This window comes from Schistocerca cancellata, chromosome 12 (genome assembly GCF_023864275.1).
Source record: "Schistocerca cancellata isolate TAMUIC-IGC-003103 chromosome 12, iqSchCanc2.1, whole genome shotgun sequence".
Classification (NCBI taxonomy): domain Eukaryota; kingdom Metazoa; phylum Arthropoda; class Insecta; order Orthoptera; family Acrididae; genus Schistocerca; species Schistocerca cancellata.
In genome coordinates this window covers 47,404,963-47,425,930 of record NC_064637.1, presented here as the reverse complement: position 1 = coordinate 47,425,930, position 20,968 = coordinate 47,404,963, and the positions used below count along the sequence as shown (strand labels likewise).

General features: G+C 39.8%; 1 protein-coding gene across 1 annotated transcript in view; it reads left to right on the top strand.

The window, feature by feature from the left end:
• Nucleotides 1-20,968, top strand: part of LOC126109440 (uncharacterized) — an 841,290-nt gene that overhangs the window by 661,919 nt on the left and 158,403 nt on the right. Inside the window, exons 14-16 of the mRNA XM_049914471.1 lie at nt 393-676; nt 8,275-8,497; nt 15,433-15,677. Coding sequence (XP_049770428.1) covers nt 393-676; nt 8,275-8,497; nt 15,433-15,677 — 752 coding nt within the window. The remainder of the gene's footprint in view (nt 1-392; nt 677-8,274; nt 8,498-15,432; nt 15,678-20,968) is intronic.

Genomic DNA, 20,968 nt, shown 5'->3' with positions numbered 1-20,968 from the left:
GCTGAAGCAGTACATCTCATCTGCATGTGAAGCCATTCCGCCAGACACGTTGTCAAAGGTTTCGGGTAATTTCATTCAGAGACTACGCCATATTATTGCTACGCATGGTGGATATGTGGAAAATATCGTACTATAGAGTTTCCCAGACCGCAGCGCCATCTGTTGTTGAAAATTGTAACTACTGTAATTTCGAAAGTTTGTCTGCCTGAAAATGTACTGTTGTCCCAAGCATATTGCAACAAACGGTGTATTTCTATCGCTGCTCGTTTAGTTTTTATTGCCGTTTCAAATGTACCGGTCATTTTTGAAACACCCTGTATGATTGTGTTAAATCTTGTCTTAAATCGTGCGGGCTTCGGTGTTGCTGACTTTCACAATTATTAATTTTGCAGGCAAATCCTGCGAGAGCACAACTGCCTGCAGACGCTGCTGCAGCAGCTGAAGTCGCCATCATTGACAGTGGTGAGCAACGCGTGCGGTGCCCTGTGGAACCTTTCGGCACACTCTGCACGCGACCAGCGCGCACTCTGGGAGCTGGGCGCCGTCGCGATGCTGCGCTCGCTCGTACACTCCAAGCACAAGATGATCTCCATGGGTTCATCTGCTGCCCTCAAGAATCTGCTGGCCGCACGCCCCCACCATGAGGCGCTCTTTCCCATGGATGCCACAGCCAAAGGTAATGACAGCAGACCCTCACTCAGAAATGTGAAGAGTTCCTTGTGTGCCTCTGCCAGTAGTTGAGTTCGTCCTCTTTCTTATCATCAACACCACCACCACCACCACCACCACCACCACCACCACCATCATCATCATCTTTATATTTTCCACATCAGAGATTACAGTATTGCATACAATCAAGTCTACTGTAGTCCAATTAAAATTACTTGATAGCTGACACTTCACACATTCTAACTGGTTTCTTCCAATCAGAGCTCTCAACATCACACCTGAACCGTTTGCCATTGCCAGACTGTCACAGCAGTTAGTTCACTTCCAATTCCTTGTCTCTTGCAGACGTGCCAACTCACCCGATTTAAGCGGGAGACACCCGATTTTTCCTTCTTCCTCCTGATCTCCCGACAGTGAAGACCGATCTCCCGATTTTCAGAGCAGTTTCAGTACTTTCCTTACTATTTTACTTTGGTGACAACTTTGAAGCCTGAGGAAAAGTCTATATTCTTCAAGTCTGTAAGAAGATGTTTCTTATCATCATGTGATTACATGATACACAAATTTCCACTCAAAGATGAAGTTTTAATGCATGTAAAAGTTGCAAATATTCCTATAATTGGCAAAGCATCATTTTCCAGCCGTAGATTTTTCATAAACAGATTTCCTAATATTCTGACTAGCGAAAGTGAACACTTAGATACAGAAATTGATATTCTTCACTCTCAGTTCTGTAACTTTCAGCTGGAAGAAACCAACTTGGCAGCAGAGAGAACTAATGTTCAGTGGGCGTTGGTAGGTCAGAAGAAATTGGCTGATAGGGTTCTTTAATATGATAAACTTGCAAAGGTGATGCTGGCTATTTTGTCAATTCCACATAGTAATGCGAAATATGAGAGAATTTTTAGCACAGTTACAAAGACCAAAACTCAGTTCAGGTCCATACTTTCAGAAACGTCTTTGGAGAAATTTTTGAATTTAAAATCAGTTCAAAAAGGCAAGTGCTTTGAGCAGTTATTTAGTTCAGAGTTTTTGAAGAAGTCTAAGTCAGCTACGGGTGTGCTGAATAAGTAACTACTGTAATCAGACAAATTCAGACTGATAAACTATTCAGATTATTTGCTAAGTCTAACATGTACATCCTGTATAAAATTGATTTAAATTCGGGAAAGATGTCTTACGGATATAAGATGTATAAGATGCCATGCAAATATGGGTTGCATTATGAAATGAAAACGTGTGATCATTTAACAGTGATTTATTCATGCAAAAACTGTGCTAATGTCAAAACAGAAATCTAATATACGTTAATTTGTTTCCTCGGATCGTAATTTCGAACTGTAATTCTCTCGAGAGTGCTTCATTTGAAGAAACCTGCAGAGCTCATCATTCATATTGTTCAGCATGCTGAATGATAAATTATACAGTCCGAAGGCTCAGGTATGTCCATTATTTAGTATTTACATGTAAATAATAAAGCAAATGTAATTGAATTGTTGCAGTTATTGAATTATTGCAACTTTAATCAACAGGGATCACAATAGTACACCGCTAAAATTCTCCTGATTTTTCACTTTTGAAAGTTGGCATGTCTGCTCTTGATGTGTTTGGATCCTGAATCCTGGATCTGGTCCTTTTATTTCATATTTTGTCACACATGATAACAAGAGAACCACACAAAAAAGGAAAAACACACAGACATACTTCATGATGACAAATTACACACAAACACAAAGATGCTAAAGAAATTCACACGTTTCATACACAACACCAACCAAACACTAGTAGATATTTCTGCACAAGACATGACTCGGGGTCATTCATACAGTTATAATAATGACAGTCATTGGCTTACATTAGATAAGCTTTACATGACATAGCATGAAGCCAAAAAGTTTTGAAGACTGTCAGTTAATCATTGCGACCGGGACACCAGAGTCATAAATACATCAGTGTTTTACAGTGCATAGCATAATGCTTAGCATAAACATTTGATGTGGAGAATGTAAGTGGTTTGGATCTCGTCATATGCGATGAATTTTTTTATTTTTATAAATCTAAGCAAAATATTTCTATTGTTTTATTTAATTAATTAGTTTAAATGTAATTTTTAATGTCTAATACATTCCTGCATCATTTTCATCATCACATTTACTTTTTTATTTGCTCTTTTTTTTTCTTTCTATAATTCTTTTTTCATTTGGAATCTATTTGTGTCACATGTACTCTACAACCATGTGCCAACCAGGACTGCTGATAGGTTGGTAATGTGCCATCCTGTGTAGCAATTATAGTTTCTGGTAACCAGTGACAGCGAGAAGTTACTTACAGTTTGCTTTTATTGCTAAAATTGAAATTTTTCTGCAGAAGATGGCTAAGCAAACAAAAATTTTATGAATTTTTTTCTGTCTAGAGTCTGCATGTTGAGGTTAGCCTTAAATACCGTGATTTTAATTTTGCTGCAGACTGTTGACCACTGTTCTTGGGTGCATTGTACATCACGAGGTTGTGGTTAGGTCAGAATGTGAGTTTAAATTCAGGGATACAAAATCCATTGTCTGCTGCAGTTCAGTCATCAGTCACTTAAAATCACGTGTTGACAGAGCATCTCCCATTACCGTCATACCGTATTTACTCGAATCTAAGCCGCACTTTTTTTCCGGTTTTTGTAATCCAAAAAACCGCCTGCGGCTTAGAATCGAGTGCAAAGTACACGGAAGTTCTGAAAAATGTTGGTAGGTGCCGCCACAACTAACTTCTGCCATCGAATATATGTAGCGCTACAACAGGCATGTTTTGCAGGCACAAAGATAAATACTGGCGCCAAAACCTCTTCGTCAGTAAATAAATTTTAAAAAAAGGTGGAAAACGAGCTTTTTTTCTCCGCCCCGAGTTTCGACCACTGCACTTTCATACATTATCCAACGAAGTAAATAGAAATTTCGTATTGTTCATCTTCTAGCAGCATCTCAATGTACTACGAAAATCCGACTGGCAAGACTGTTTGGGATGTTTGTCAATATGGGAAACTCTACGTCCTGAATTTTTTCCTACCTGTGAGAAGAGATGGTTGCTACTAGGAACTTTTATGAATTGTGAATCACATGCAGTATTCTCTTCACAATAAGAATAATAGGAATATAAACATTTTGCCATGTATTCTTTCGTGTTTGCTGCTGTCTCATTTAAATCCTGTCTGCCTAATGAATAATAAACTATGAAACTACAGCGAGACAACAGCAAACGCGGAAGAATACACATATCATGTCATGTTCGTCATATTCGTATTATTCTTATGCCTAATAGTGATACAGTCAGAAATGAAGCATGGCAATTGACTAAATTTTTAAATCTAAGATGATTCTAATTTCTGTGCAGAATATAATGTACTAAAGAGGCGTCTGCAAAGATTTTCAAATGGTGAAAAATGTTCGCTAAACTCTCGTTCAGAACATCTTCCATCATATGCAGTCTATTATTTGGTTCTTGTTGATCATTATCAAATAAAGCAGCAGTGTAAGTAACCTCGCACAAGAGCAAGCCACGCCGCGAGCGGCGACAGGCCGTAAACACTCATTATCAGAATGCGACAAACAATGCAAGACACAGTACAGTAATGCATTTTCAGCTTAGAGTGACGTAAACATATAACGGCACTTATCAGATCAAAGAAAAATAAGCAATCAATTCAAACCAGACGAAGCACGTGAAAAAGGAAGGGTACACGTATAAATACGGACGGAGCGCCTGATGCATAGCAATGGGTACATGGTAAAGCTTAACTGCTAAGCTTACGACTCGAACCAAACTACTGTAGCTGTATCGTCATTCATTCGACCTAAATTGTGTCTCGTATTATAATGGACCAACATTGTTTCGATTTGGAGGTGCGGCCCAAAACTTTTATCTCCCCTTGAATTTCGAGTCTCAAATTTCGGGTGCGGCTTAGATTCGGGAAATTTTTTTTCCCTTTATTTTGAGTCTCATTTTTAAGGTGCGGCTTAGATTCGAGTGCGGCTTAGATTCGAGTAAATACGGTACCTCTTGGTGGCCGCTTCCAACATTGCTTCGCGTTGCACTTTAACTTTATTTGTGGAGTGACCTGCCGTGTTTGTGTGTCGCCTATAATTAAGGAGTAGCCAGCAGCGGATGTCGCAACACTGTAGTGGCAAGTGACAGACATCAACTATCAAGTAATTTTAATTGGGCTGTGCACTTTACTTCTAGCTTCCTCAGAAGCAGCCCAGTTACTTCTAGGTAATTTTTTACAATCAATTACATGATGCATGAACAGTACTGAATCTTCTATTATTATTATTATTATTATTATTATTATTATTAAAGGCACCGAACAATATGATTACAAAGTATGGCCAGATAAAGAAGGTTTCTAATTTCAAATATTTAGGGGAAATCATCCAGCCCAATGCTTCAGATAAAGAAGGAAATAAAACAAGAACAAGAAAAATGGAAATGGCATTCCAGCTAACAAAGAATGTGTACAACAAGAAGTCAGTATCAATTAACGCAAAAATAAGGCACTACAACACTGTGATTAAGCCAGAGTGTCTGTATGCATCTGAATGTTTAGCAATGAACACTAACAAGGAAATGGAAGCTATAGCAAAAAAGGAGCGAAAAATCATTAGAAGAGTACTTGGGCCGAGGTTTGAGAATGGGACTTGGAAGCTTAGAAGTAATAGAGAAGTGTTTGACAAAATTGAGAAAGTGGGAGATACTATGAGAAGAACTGGAGGAACAGTGTGGACAGAAGACCGAAGGGAGCAACACAGAGAGAGGATGAAGACATATTGGCAGAAGAGAAAAGAGGAGGAGCGCAATAGGAGAAATGTACATTGAAAAATAGTTGTTTAACGCGGTCCCTAGACGGCCAAAATCGGAATTAAAAATATATATATATATATTTTTGTTGTTAGTATTAAAAAGCTTTACATTGTTGTGCAACTGGATAAAGATGTTATTTCTCTTTATTCCTAGTTGTTGTGCCATTTTAGCAAAGAAGCCAATTTGGAATGTCAACTCGTTTCAACAGTTATATGTTGTAGTGATAAGTGCATTATGTCCTCTCAGTTATTTTTTCATCTTTTAGTAATGGCCCATCACCGAGGCCTTTAATATTAACTGGATATTTTTACATTACACCTTTTTTAAACAAGTTGGACATAATTCATGTACATGTTTGTCGTTGTCTGTTACAGTACTCCTAGTATTTTTGTGATCTTGTTCTCTGCCAGCAGACAACCATTCCAGCACTTTTTCTGATTTGCACTCATTTCTCATATCAAATCTTATGATACTGAATTAACTATTACTAATTTACTGCTTGAAACTGCCCTCCATGTTATATTACAAAGGAACAAAGACTCTAACAAATAATAATGAATAGTGAAAGGGACTGATGACCATAGATGTTAAGTCCCATAGTGCTCAGAGCCATTTGTATAGTGAAAGAGAGTTATTTAAATAGAAAAGGGAAGAAACTGATAGAGATTTGTCAGTATTATTAAAATAAGTGAGTAAGGTGACATAGGAGAAATTTCTATCTGAAGTAATCTCAGTGGCTAGGAAACACGTGTCAGAGTTCCTTTTCACTCTAGCTTGAGGAACCTTGTTGATTAGGAAGCAAGTTGATAACATACTGAAGTATTTCGCATTTCACCACCTGTTTGACAAGCTCGGTACTGCTGTTCCAGTATCTGTTTCGAACTCACCTCCAGAACCAAAGAAAAGTGACTTTTTATTGGACCTATTTCCCATTATTCACTCTTTCCTGCTCATATCTGTCCATATCCTAGTACTGAAGTATTCCTCACGGGCTTCTCATATCCTGTCCTAGGCATACATTAACTGATCAAGTTTGACTTATTCTGTAAGATGCGTGTTGATAGTGAACTGAGAAAACTTTGCCTGTTACAATAGGTCACAGGATACTTCTCCCTGTCCAGTACGTCCATTTAACTTTAAATATGTACGTGACACAGTGAGGGATTTGGTAGTGGGCGGCAGGGCACAAATAGTAGTTAGTTAGAAAGTGACCAAGAGGTGGAATATTATCATTTCTCATTTTTGTGTGCTGAAAATGGATTATTTTTTTGAAAAGTTTTTTTACTTTGATAGCTGATCTTTATAGATCTAGCCTTGGTTTTTTGTATCATCCAGTATAAAAATCCTATGCTATACAGTAAACGGGGAAATTAATGAAACACTTTGTGGCAATATAAGCGGGGTTTGTATTTACAGTAAGCAATGTAAAACAATGATATGTGTTAATAGAGGTTTCAATTGTCAACTGGAATTGGTTTGTATTTTATTTCTCTTTTTTCTTTGAAGCTTCTTGTGTAGATTTTTCTACGATGAGTCGCTTGCTGAACTTCTCCGTGATGTGACCAACAGTAGTCCCCCATTATGTTGGTGTTCCAGCAGCTTTGGTAGCCTTTTTCCATCACTTTAATGACCTAGTGAAAACACTCTCCTTGCTCCTCACTAACATCTCCCATATTGTCCGCAGTCTCAGGCAACTGAAACCACACTATGAGCAGCAACACCAGTGCATGATGGGAGTGCCAACTGGGTAGGGGTAAGGAGGAGGCTGGAGTGGGGAGGGGGAGGGATAGTGTGGTGGGGGTGGCAGACAGCGAAGTACTGCAGGGTAGACTGAGGGCAGGGTAAAGGGGGGGGGGTAGTAGTGGAAAAAGAGAGAAATAAAAAGTTTGGTGTGGTGGTGGAATGACGGCTACGTAGTGCCGGAATGGGAACAGGAAAGGGGCTGGATGGGTGAGGACAGTGACTAACGAAGGTTCAGGCCAGGAGGGTTACGGGAACGTAGGATGCGTTGCAGGGAAACTTCCCACCTGCGCAATTCATTAAAGCTGGTGTTGGTGGGAGGGATCCGTATGGCACAGGGTGTGAAGCAGTCATTGAAATGTAGGATATGTTTCGCAGTGTGTTTCTTGGCCACAATTTGTCGGTGGCCATTCGTGCAGACAGACATCTTGTTGGTTGTCATGCCTACATGGAATGCAGCACAGTGGTTGCAGCTTAGCTTGTAGACCACTTTACTGGTCTCATAGGTAGCCCTGCCTTTGATTGTATAGGTGATGTTAGTGACCGGACTGGAGTAGGTGGTGGTGGGAGGATGTATGGGACAGGTCTTGCATCTAGGTCTATTACAGGGCTACAAGCCATGAGGTAAGGGATTGGAAGCATGGGTTGTGTAAGGACGGACGAGTATGTTGTCTAGGTTCGGTGGATGGTGGAATACCACCGTGGGAGGGGTGGGAATGGTAGTGGGCAGGACATTCCTCATTTCAGGATACGACGAGAGGTAATCGAAACCCTTGTTACATTCCATCCCAGATTTTCCATTGTTTGATTTACTAAGATTTGTGTTTATTTTCTCAATAAATAAAGAAAAATAGTTACACTTTTTAGATTGGGTCTGCTCAGCAGAAAACTGTCGGTTGAAGTGCACTGAACTAATGCAGCCCATTTAGTGCACGTTTGAGAGGTTCCTACCTCGCTCTCATCTGGCGAGTGGCTACACTGTATGTGGGTTGTACTAACTCTGCTGTGCCTTTTTTACAGGCATGGGCCTCCCGCAACTGCCCAGCCTGTACATCCGCAAGCAGAGGGCACTGGAGCAGGAATTGGACCAGACGCTGGCCGAGACGTGCGATAACATCGAACCCAGCACGTCGCCCCCGCCCACCGGCGCGCGCTCGTTTCACTCGGACAGCGGGGCGGACCGCCTGACGAGGAGCGGCCACCGAGCCAGTAGCTTCTACCACCAGCAGCACTCTGTCAGCAGGTCAGGCTCCTGTCAGTTAACAGCTGAGCTATTGTTACTGTATAGTATTTAGATTAATGAAGCTCTGGGCTGTGCCTGTGTTAAATTCTCAGCTTTCTTTTCCTGTGCCATCTGGAATAATGCTGGTAGGAAGATGCTTTAATATAGTGAAGTAGGAGTAATCCGCTGAATTACAGGCCTGTATCACTAACATCGATTTGCAGTAGGGTTTTAGAACATATACTGTATTCTAACATTATGAAGTACCTCGAAGAAAACGATTTATTGACATATAGCCAGCACGGATTCAGAAATATTGTTCTTGTGAAACACTACTAGCTCTTTATACTCGTGAAATAATAAGTGCTATCGACAGGGGATGTCAAATTGATTCCATATTTTTAGATTTCCAGAAGGCTTTCGATACCGTTCCTCACAAGCGTCTTCTAACCAAACTGCGTGCCTATGGAGTATCGCCTCAGTTGTGCGACTGGATTCGTGATTTCCTGTCAGAAAGGTCACAGTTCGTAGTAATAGATGGAAAGTCATCGAGTAAAACAGAAGTAATAAATGGCGGTCCCCAAGGAAGTGTTATCGGCCCTCTATTGCTCCTGATCTATATTAACGACATAGGAGACAATCTGAGTAACCCTCTTAGATTATTTGCAGATGATACTATTTACCATCTTGTAAGGTCATCAGGTGACCAAAATGAATTGCAAAATGATTTAAATAAGATATCTGTGTGGTGTGAAAAGTGGCAATTGACCCTAAATAAAGAAAAGTGTGATGTTATTCACACGAGTACTAAAAGAAATCGGCTAAATTTTGATTACGCAATAAGTCACACAAATCTGAGGGCTGTAAATTCAACTAAATACTTAGGGATTACAATTACAAATAACCTAAATTGGAACCATCACATAGATAATGTTGTGGGTAGAGCAAACCAAAAACTGCGGATTCATTGGCAGAACACTTACAAGGTGCAACAGGTCTACCAAAGAGACTGCTTACACTACACATGTCCGCCCTATTCTGGAGTATTGCTGTGCAGTGTGGGATCCGCATTGGGTGGGACTGATGGATGACATCAAAAATGTATAAAGAAGGGCGGCTCGTTTTGTATTATCTCGAAATAGGGAAGATAGTGTCACAGGCATGATATGTGAATTGGAGTGGCAATCTCTAAAACAGACGTTTTACATTGCGACAGGATCTTCTCGTGAAATTTCGATCACCAGTTTTCTCTTCCGAATGCAGAAACATTCTGTTGGCACCCACCTACATAGGGAGAAATGATCATCACAATAAAATAAGAGAGATCAGGGCTCGCACAGAAAAATTTAAGTGCTCGTTTTTCCCGTGTGTTGTTAGAGAGTGGAACAGTAGAGAGACTGCGTGAAGGTCGTTCATTGAACCCTCTGCCAGGCACTTTAGTGAGAATAGCAGAGTAATCACGTAGATGTAGATAACATCAAGGCATTTGAAATAAATCTGAACAGTTACTTCAAAGGCCTTCTTTGTAGACTCGTTGATAACAATACAGTAATTTCTTACTTACAAGACATTCTTAATACAGGAACACCTCTTATACTCTTTAGATCTGACATAAGACTGACATGAATAAAATTTTACAATCTTATGTTTTTCTTCACGAAACATCCCCAGCATCACCACTCTGGGGGCATGTGCTCCGGGCTTGCCACATTACTCCATCCTGGGAATATACACAAATGCTCATGTAGATACTCCACCTTGTGCAGTTAATGCAAACACTGCCCCAGATTCGAAAGATGTGGTGCCCTCCATTTCCTTGCCATGTTCTAATTGTGTAACAAAACCACATGACAGTTGTGTTTTCCTAAATATTAAACCACTGTATTATTTTTAGTTTCTGAGCATCATTCCTTGCCAATATAGACATAGGGTTACCCGTCACTCTTTTATTTTACACTTCGTGGAAATGTGTGTAGAGAGTGCATCGGCATGTGCCAGGCCGGCATTGTCCCACAGAGCCATGTGGCCTGTTGTTGTAAATTTAGTGAATTTAGAGATTTTTGGTAAACTTCCAAGCTGATTTTCTTGAAGAATTTTGAGTTGCATTGAACTGCTTTGGTTGGTTGATGTTTGAGTTCTAAACTTCACTTACTGTAGATATAAAAACTTACAAAAATCTTATATTGCCGTGTTGCCTCGTCCTCATTTCCATGTGCAGGTATAGTCGTTACCCCTTCAGGTCCATTGCTAAATACTGTCTATCATAGTATTACTTTTTGAGTATGTTAGATTAAATTCACTGACATGAAATGGATGGATTTGATGAGATGATTCAGTCAAATGCAGTAAGATGAAATAATTTCATTGAAGTACACTGAAATATGCTAACTCCAGTGTGTGACAATAATGGAAATTCCTGGGTGGAGCAGTATGTAAAATAAAGACGACCAGTCACCTTTAGCGGACCGATGCGTGGAGCGCATTAGCACGTAATGGAAAACAGTATTCACACCAGTATTTGAGCACTCCCATGGCCATGGCAAGGCTAGTTATTGATCCAGTGTCATAAATGTGTTATACTTTATGAAAATTTGCACCAGACTGCAAGTGAAACCTGTATTTCCTGCCTATTGTGAGCAGTCATCTTAACCATTAGACTATGTGTGCATACCTCCAGCCTTCACCCAAACTTCCATTGTCGCTGATGTTTTCTCGTATTACTTTCAAACATTACAGTGGAGGTTCTCCTACGTGGGAAATGGAGGAACAGATCTTGTAAAAAATGAGGATGAAATCGATGAAATGCGATGACGTGAAATTTAATTAGCCCCAACGTTTCCATTACCTCAGAGTTCAGCATTTAGTGAGTGGTCTTAACTGATGCCGTTTTGTGTCACTTCATTTTGTTCAGTTTGTCATCATTTCCACACATTTCTTTTCAGTAAATTCAATTGGTATATATCCCTTATGACTGGGAAAACTGTCATCCCAGTCTTGTTAATTCCTCTATAGATTGTATTCGAGAATGGAGAAAGGCTGTGTTTGTTCAGCAGTAATTGGAGGAAACATCAGTGGTAGTGAAAGTTTGCGTCAGGCTTGGAGGTGTGCTCAGACAGGGTAACAATTAAGGCAACTGATTGTGAATGGTGAGAAATACAGGTTTCATTGTTGGTGTGGCTTAAATTTTCATTAGTCATGTTATATTTATTTTAAGTACACATTTATCTTACAAACAGTGATAAAATAGTAGTTACATAGAATATTAAATGATAACTTGATTGGAGTCAAGTTGAGATAGTCAAGGCATTAAATTCGAGCAGTAGAAACTGCCTAGTAGTCGAGTTGATCTTTTGTTGGTGTTTTGTTGATCCAAAGGTCTCATCTGCTGTTGAAACAGAATTCAGAAGATGGGTGCAATGATCTACTTAGGATGGAACGTGCATCAGAAAGTGTAATAATGAGGTTATTCATTTTAACTAATAATTAGCTGGCATTCCGGTGCCTGTCTTTTAATCTGTTTGTCATTGACTGGAAGTAAGAGTGAGTAAGTGTTTGTTGTAAAAGTCCAGAAACTTTTACTTATTTGTGTTGATAGCAATCTGACTCACAACTGATACTCAAATATATGTCATGCCAAAATACTGTGACATGTTTCCAAAGTGCAAAATTATTTAGATGTGTATATACGCAGCGTGAGCTTGCTAAATGGGGATAAACTACAAGAAACAATTGGTTAGAGGATGAGTAGCAAAAATGGTCATGTGGACATGTGGCTGGAAATGCTTGGTGTTTACACTACTGAGTATTAAAGGTCATGTGTACCTGTGGCTGGAAATGCATGGTGTTTATACTACTAAGTATTAATTAATTCATCACACATGTACAGTACAGCGTGGTGCCTGGTGTTTTCTCGTGTGTGCTTTCAATCATTGATACCTAGACTTCCAACAATCCTTTGTCTTCATCTTCAAGTAAGTGTGCTTGTCTCAGAAAGCATTTATGGTGATATGTCAGCTTCACCTTTTTTGTTCCTTATCTTCTCAGATGTCATTTCTTGCAGTTTTTCCCCTTTTAGCACAGTTAATTTGTATATACACACATCTAAAAAGATTTGTTATTTGGAAACCTGACTTAGTGTCAACCAGTATATTCAAAAATGGATACTGGAGTATGTGTTGCTTATAAATTATAGTGATGAAATATTATTGGTTTTATTACCATAACCTCTTCAGCCAGATGGAAGAGTTTTATGTTATGTATGTGAGCCAAAGAAGATTGCATGAGACAAGGAGTAAGCAACTGAACTCTTCTACTGGTATACTGTGGATAAGCACTATCTTTGAACTATCATACCAAAGATATGTAGCCTCGAAACACAAGAAAGTGTGCTACTATACAACATTGACTTGGTCGTTAACTTTTCAAGTTGAGCAGTTGGTACAACAAGCAAGCAGACTGGAATTGTGATTTTGTTGCAATATTGTTTGTGTGTATTTTGAAGAGTCGCACTTCAGCACACTAGGAGGCAAGAAGACAGGTTCAGCAGGTTAAATCAACTAATTTCATAAGTGCATATGGTCGGTTTTTCTGCGCAAAGTAACATCATGTGCAAGCAAATAACATTTCTGTTAGAAAATTAAATATCGTATATGAGTTGTTTAATGTCATTAAATAGGTTGCTGGTGGATATTTAGTCCATTTCTTTAATGATAAAAAAGAACATGTCTGTTCTGTTGTTGTCCTTCCTTTACTAATGGGAGGCAGTAATATTGGAAGTGACTCCATAAAACCATAACAGAAGGAGTAGTTTGATGCTACGTATGTGAGTCAAGGAAGAGGGTGTTTCTTTTGTTCTTCTGTTTTCAAACAGAAGGAAGTCTGTTATGCAATAACAATATGAATTAGGATACATTGCTACTCATCACACAGAGGAAAAGTTGAACAGCAGACAGCCTCTTTTAAAAGTAGACAGTTGGCTATTTTTAGGCATTTCTTATTTTTTATTAATATTATTTTAGCTATTTATAGCTAAAAATATCCAACAGTCTACTTTTAAATATGCCTGTCTGCTGTTCAACACCTCCTCAATGTTATAACTAACAATCTATCCTAATTAATATTGTTACTTCTATTTTATTTTAATTGTTTTAAAAATAGGCATTTTCTGTACAACATTTTATTATTTAAGTGATTCATTGAATGATTTTTAAAATCATGTTGTTAAAACCCTGCCCTACCAAATCAAGAATTTTGTGCTATAACTTTTGGCTTTGAACACTAACAGGATTACCATGGTGAGTGTACATAATTAGAAACCTACAAACACTTGGTCATACAGCAGTTACATTACATAATGTAAAAAATAGGAGAGTACAACACATATATGATACATGGTATCTTATTGTGAATTACATCCATGTAACTAAGTGACAATTAACTTGTTGCATCAAAACATAAATACTGTTTCTATAGTGTAAAGTATTGAAAGTTACATAGTTCAGGCCTTCAATGGAGCATCATCGAATAAAAGAAAGCCATTTATACATTAATTGTATGCAGTCCTGATGATTAAATACCACTGTGTTTATCTCACAAAATACAGCCAGCCGCTGTGGCCGAGCAGTTCTAGGCGCTTCAGTCTGGAACCACGCTGCTGCTACGGTCGCAGGTTCGAATCCTGCCTCGGGCACGGATGTGTGTGATGTCCTTCGATTAGTTAGGTTTAAGTAGTTCTAAGTCCAGAGGCTGATGATCTCAGACGTTAAGTCCCATAGTCCTTAGAGCCATCACAAACTACAAACAAAAGTATGTCATTAGCTATGTAATGCATCTACTGTAAAAGTACAAACAAAGGTTTCTTTTTTAATAATTGTTCAAGTAAAAGGACTAATAATAAAAATAATATATTCATTGGAACAAATATATCTAAAAAGAAAGATGATGAGACTTACCAAACAAAAGCGCTGGCAGGTCGATAGACACACAAACAAACACAAACATACACACAAAATTCTAGCTTTTGCAACCAACTGTTGCCTCATCAGGAAAGAGGGAAGGAGAGGGAAAGACAAAAGGATTTGGGTTTTAAGGGAGAGGGTAAGGAGTCATATCCATCCGCATATACACAGACACAAGTAGACATTTTCATAGAAAATGTCTGCTTGTGTCTGTGTATATGCGGATGGGTGTGTGTGTGTGTGTGTGTGTGTGCGCGCGCGAGTGTATACCTGTCCTTTTTTCCCCCTAAGGTAAGTCTTTCCGCTCCCGGGATTGGAATGACTCCTTACCCTCTCCCTTAAAACCCAAATCCTTTTGTCTTTCCCTCTCCTTCCCTCTTTCCTGACGAGGCAACCGTTGGTTGCGGAAGCTAGAATTTTGAGTGTATGTTTGTGTTTGTTTGTGTGTCTATCGACCTGCCAGCGCTTTTGTTTGGTAAGTCTCATCATCTTTCTTTTTAGATATATTTTTCCCACGTGGAATGTTTCCCTCTATTATATTCATTGGAACAAATACTTTGACATAGTATAGCATATGCTGAAATGGGAAGAGAAAAGGTTGAAGCACAAAATTTTTATTATGTATCGCATTCTTGACACAAGTAAATAGTCCACTAAATGGTTTCCCTTTAGGGAAATGTGTATTTTCTCTGTCTTCCCTCCCCAACCCCTTCCCCTGTCAAAAAAACAACACAGAAAGCAGAAAATAATTCCAATGGAACATATTTGTTGGTGCCAGGAGACAGTCGTTGCCATAAAAGTTGGTGCAACACCTCTCCAGTTCATATTTGTGTTGAACTGAAAGCTGTGAGATACCTGAAGAACACAAATCAGAAATCTGTGGCAAAATAATATTACCTTAGCTGAAAAATCAAAAATACTACAGATTAGAGTGCTCAACGTATTGCATATTCGGTATACCGTGAGCAGAAAAACCACTGTCACAGTGACGTTTTGCAGGTCCGAGAGTAAGGACTCTGTGACGAGCACCCATTCGGACTCGGTGTTCGAACGCGCCACGCTGGGCTCGAGGGTCCCTCCGTCGACGGCTCGGCTGCTGCGCCACCGCGGCCTGTGCCCGGGCACCGTGCCCGAGGAGGACAGGGGGTCCGCCGGCAGCAGGGAGAGGCGCTCGCACTCGCTGCCACACGCCGCCAGGCTGGGCTCCGAGGAACCGAGAGGGGTCCGGCCGCTGAGCGCTGCAGGTGAGCGCGCTCCCTGGAGTGTGTACAGTTTGGTTCGGTCTTTGCTCTCATTCCTGGACGATAATTCAATCTCTTGCTGTGATGTGGCAGGAATCAGTATTACAAAATATAATACGAGATTTGTCAAAGTAATGTCTGGGTCCATAAAAACTTAATTTATCATGAGCACAGCCAACTGCATCAAAATTATTCAAAATAGAATGCTCCTGCATCAATACATTTTTATCCAGCAATATTTCCAAGTGATGTAGGCATTCTGGGAGCTCAAGGTTGGAGTGTCCTTTAGTGCACACTGTAATGGATCTGGGAGATTGTTATTTTCTACCGGATTTGTCGATACCAAATCTAATGAGGGAGGTTGTAAATGTTTTCTTATATTTTTGTCAGAATATTTTTTGTGAATTGTAATTCGTCTTATTTTACGCTAATTTGCTTATATGTTTGAGAGTGACAGTATATTGATTAATATTAGTAGATGTGACGAATAATATCAAAGTGACTGGTTACAAGTGGAAGCTTGTATCTTGTGTGAAATGTCTTTGACGCTGGAGTCGTCTTTGACCGTAGTCTGTCGGCAGTGAACACTCGACGTGTGACAGTGGAAAAATGTACTGGTTCCTGTTATAATAATTTGCAAGTGACCAGCAAAAATGAGTTATTCTACTACTTTTTTATATAAACATCAAGAAGGGAGCACATTCGGAAAAATGATATTTGAAGCACCAGAAATGAGGCAAACACATTGGACCAGGACATTTCCACAGCTGACGAAACAGCATTATGGAATCATACTTTCACTAGACGACTGAAGCCAACACAAAAAGGTCAAATATGATCTTATAAACATCCACGGAAAAATGAATACTGTCACGAAATATGCTAAATTCAAGTATATAAAAATAGTGAGCGTATTTCAACACGTAACAGCAGAATTCTAATCGTTGGTGTCTTGTTGGTGTGCTTTTGAGGGTGCCTTGAGCCAGGAAAAACAATAAAAGTGTTCTGGAACGAGATTGGGACTGTAGTGGGGCTCGGTCAGCATTATCAGTTCTGGTTGTGCACGTCTTCTTGGAGTGTGGTGTCTGCGAGATGTGGCAGTCAGCTGTGAGTCAGAAATCCACGTATCATCACGCATTATAACACGGTCCAAAACGATAGCATAATTTCTACACAGTGCCACCAGTTCCAGAAGTTATTTGGAAATGTGTACTCAATTGGACTTGCGGTCGCCAATCAGTGTTTTCGGTATAATATTTTCACGCTTTCTTCATCTTCAGTTGTGCAGTTACAGTCTCGTAGACAATGGTATTGGGTATTTCCAGACTCTGAAGTATCAGATGAACACTGTGTTCAAAACTTCAGATACACAAACCACAATCTTCGCCTTTTGATGTCAAAGGCTGTGTTCAAAAATTCAGACACACGAACCACAATCTTCTCCTTCTGATGTCAAAGGCTGTCCAGTGGAAGTTTTGTTGTTGGCATCGTATTGGCCATTGAAAAACGCTTTGTGTCACTGAAACACCTGCTGTTTCACATTCATTCAGTCCCAAATGCATGCTCAGTCATTGGAAACATTTCAGCAGTGGACTTCCCAAGATTTGTGTAGAATTTGATTATGTACCATTGTTCAAGTGAACGCTGCATGGTGGCGGAACTGGAACACTAAACCAGACGTTCACATAGGTATACATTCTGGCGCTCTGGGAGCTCAAAGGAAACTGGGTTCGGTTCTGTTGGTCAGCTAACACATGCCAACTAGCCTGAGTGCAAAGATCACAGAATTGGTGACATTCCTGTCAGGATAGACCTTGTGCACTTTTTCAGTGAAAAATATGGCAACATGTTGTTGTTGTTGTTGTTGTTGTGGTCTTCAGTCCTGAGACTGGTTTGATGCAGCTCTCCATACTACTCTATCCTGTGCAAGCTTCTTCATCTCCCAGTACCTACTGCAGTCTACATCCTTCTGAATCTGCTTAGTGTATTCATCTCTTGGTCTCCCTCTACGATTTTTACCCTCCACCCTGCCCTCCAATTCTGTTCTACCAACTGATCCCTTTTTGTAGTCAAGTTGTGCCACAAACTCCTCTTCTCCCCTATTCTATTCAATACCTCCTTATTAGTTATGTGATGTACCCATCTGATCTTCAGCATTCTTCTGTAGCACCACATTTCGTAAGCTTCTATTCTCTTCTTGTCAAAACTATTTATCGTCCACGTTTCACTTCCATACATGGCTACACTCCATACAAATACTTTTAGGAACGACTTCCTGACACTTAAATCAATACTCGATGTTAACAAATTTCTCTTCTTCAGAAATGCTTTCCTTGCCATTGCCAATCTACATTTTATATCCTCTCTACTTCAACGATCATCAGTTATTTTGCTCCCCAAGTAGCAAAACTCCTTTACTCTACTTTAAGTGTCTCATTTCCTAATCTAATTCCCTCAGGATCACCCGACTTAATTCGACTACATTCCATTATCCTTGTTTTGCTTTTGTTGATGTTCATCTTATATCCTCCTTTCAAGACACTGTCCATTCCGTTCAACTGCTCTTCCAAGTCCTTTGCTGTTTCTAACAGAATTACAATGTCATCGGCGAACCTCAAAGTTTTTATTTCTCCTCCGTGGATTTTAATACCTACTCCAAACTTTTCTTTTGTTTCCAACACGTTGACCATTTATACGACTTTCTGAAGTCACATTTTTTTCTAAATAAATAAATAAACAAACATACATACACACAAATTATTATTACACATTCAGATATTATTTGTGTTTGTGTTAAAAGGGTAACTTTATTACCCATGGAATTCCTTACATCATTGGCTAGTTGGTTATGTGTTGCTGTTTCTAGATGTGAAATGTATATAAGGCGACTCACAGACTCCTTGCATGCATTTTTATCATGGGATATCATCATCATCATCATCATCATCATCATCATCATCCTTATTCCACATGCCCCACTGGCTAATGGGCTCCCCACAACATTTCCTTGGATTATAGTCTTTAGTAATACACATCCATGTTGCTTCATTGTGTTTTCTAGTGCCATCTACCCATCTTCCATTATATTTGTATCTTGGTCTTTACTGGATTTTATGAAATAAGAAGAGAACATCTGTTCAGTTACTAATTCCAAACATTCATCTCTTCATTGTTCACTGAACAACTCTCTGTTTTTAGATATTTTTTGCATTAGAAGTCCATGTCTCTTTGCCTTAAGTCAGAACTGATAATCCACACTAATTGCTAATTTTCCTTTTCAGAGATATTGCAAGGTTAGCTTTGGAAAGCCTGTTTGCTTTACCAAAATGCTCCATTCCATTCTTACTCATTTGTTTATATTTTTTCTGTCTCTGGCATCATTGTTTTCACCTACTATAAACATAAAAACAACTGTGTCCATAACTCCCTTGTTAATTTGTATGATTTTCTTTATTGTATGTTGTTTACACACAATTTTCGTCTTGTAGTTTATTTTCAGCCTTGCTCTGTAAATTTCTCTTTTAAATGCTGCCATCCACTCTCATCCTCCTTGCTTCAGACAAACAGCACAATGTCATGTTCCTTCTTTGTTTTTCCAGTTTAAGGGTCTGAGGGTAAAGAAACTTATTTATTCACATTTTAGAATGTGATTCTCATCAACTCCACAGTCGGTGGGGGTGAGAGGGGGGGGGGGCTACACTTAAATATTGATGGATGGGAAATGTTCTTGTATATCTACCTGGAACACTTATTGTAACTGCATAAAGTTATCATTTTAGATACCTATTCTGGTAAGTACAGAGCTCTGTGTCTTATTGATTTCAAATCAATTAACCTTAGTGTTGTAATGCAGTCAACTAACTTGCTACAGTGAAACAACGAACTGTTGACTCAAACGAAAGGGCAACCAGAGTCATGCAAGGTGTGTTCCGTAAGTAATGCGACAAAATTCATAAAAAAACATTTACTGAATATATTCGTACAAATAATCAAAAATTTTCAAAATAGAACCCTCTTGCTTCGATAGAGTTCTGGAGGCAGTGTTCCCATGCCTGGAAGGCATCCTGGAATGCCTTTAGGGAATGTCCTTTAGCGCTGATGTAACATGCGCCTAGATGCTTTCAATCATGTCCCAATGTTTTTCTTTCACAACTTCTTTTAACCGAGGAAACAAACAAAAAAGTCAGCGGGAACCAGGTCAGGACTGTATGGAGGCAGGGGAACCAGTGGGGTCTCGGTCCTGGCCAGGAAGTCGTTGACAATGAAGGTGGTGACTCGGCGCGTTGTTGTGGTGAACTTTCCGTGTGCGCTTAATGTCGCTTCGACAGTGTGAGACCCTCCTTTTCAGTCTTTTGAGCACTTGCAAGTAGATAGCTTAGAAAGCTGAGTTCACTGTAGTCCCAGTAGGTACGAATTTGTGGTGGACAATGCCTCTGACATCAAAGAAAACAATGAGCACGGTTTTGATCCTGGACTTGCTCGTGCGTGCCTTCTTGGGACGGGGCGACGATGGGGTGTACCACTCTGAACTCTGCCTTTTTGTCTCAGGGTCGTGCACAAAAATCCATGACTCATCACCAGTGATAACTGAGTTTAAAAAATGACAATCATTTTCACACATTTCCAACATTTCTCGGCACCGAAGCACTCGCACGTGTTTGTGTTCGTCAGTCAACACTTTTGGGACGAGTTTGACACACACCTATCTCATGTTCAAATCTTCGGTCACAATGCGGAAAACTGTTGTTTTTGACATGTTTAGAGTTTGTGCTATCAAGTGAAGGCTCAACCGTCTGTCAGAGTTCAAACAATCGCATCACATTTTCGTCGACTCTTGCGGTTGATGGCCGTCCATTGCGAAACCATCGGTGATCTCCTCTCAGCCCTCCGTGAACGACTTGTGCCATCGGAAAACTTGTGATATGGACAAGCAATCAGTCCCAAAGGCATACCGAAGTAATGGAAACGTTTCGGTGGCGGACTTCCCAAGTTTAACGCAAAATTTGATAGTGTACCGTTGCTCTACAGAATGATCCATTGTGCCGTGTCACATAAACTCAAAACATGGTTGACAGAAACACACGTCTTGACTCTCCGGCAGCTTGCAGCCAAATGAGACTAAGAACGTTTTGAAACTAACACTCCCCCCTCCACTTAACCCAGCCGGTTACAACACGCTGTGGTGTACCGTTGCGTCAGAAAAAAATTGGTCGCATAGTTATGGAACGCACTCTGTATTTATCACAACAGTTCTGAGAACATTGATGTTTATACACACGTGGTGTCTGCTGCCA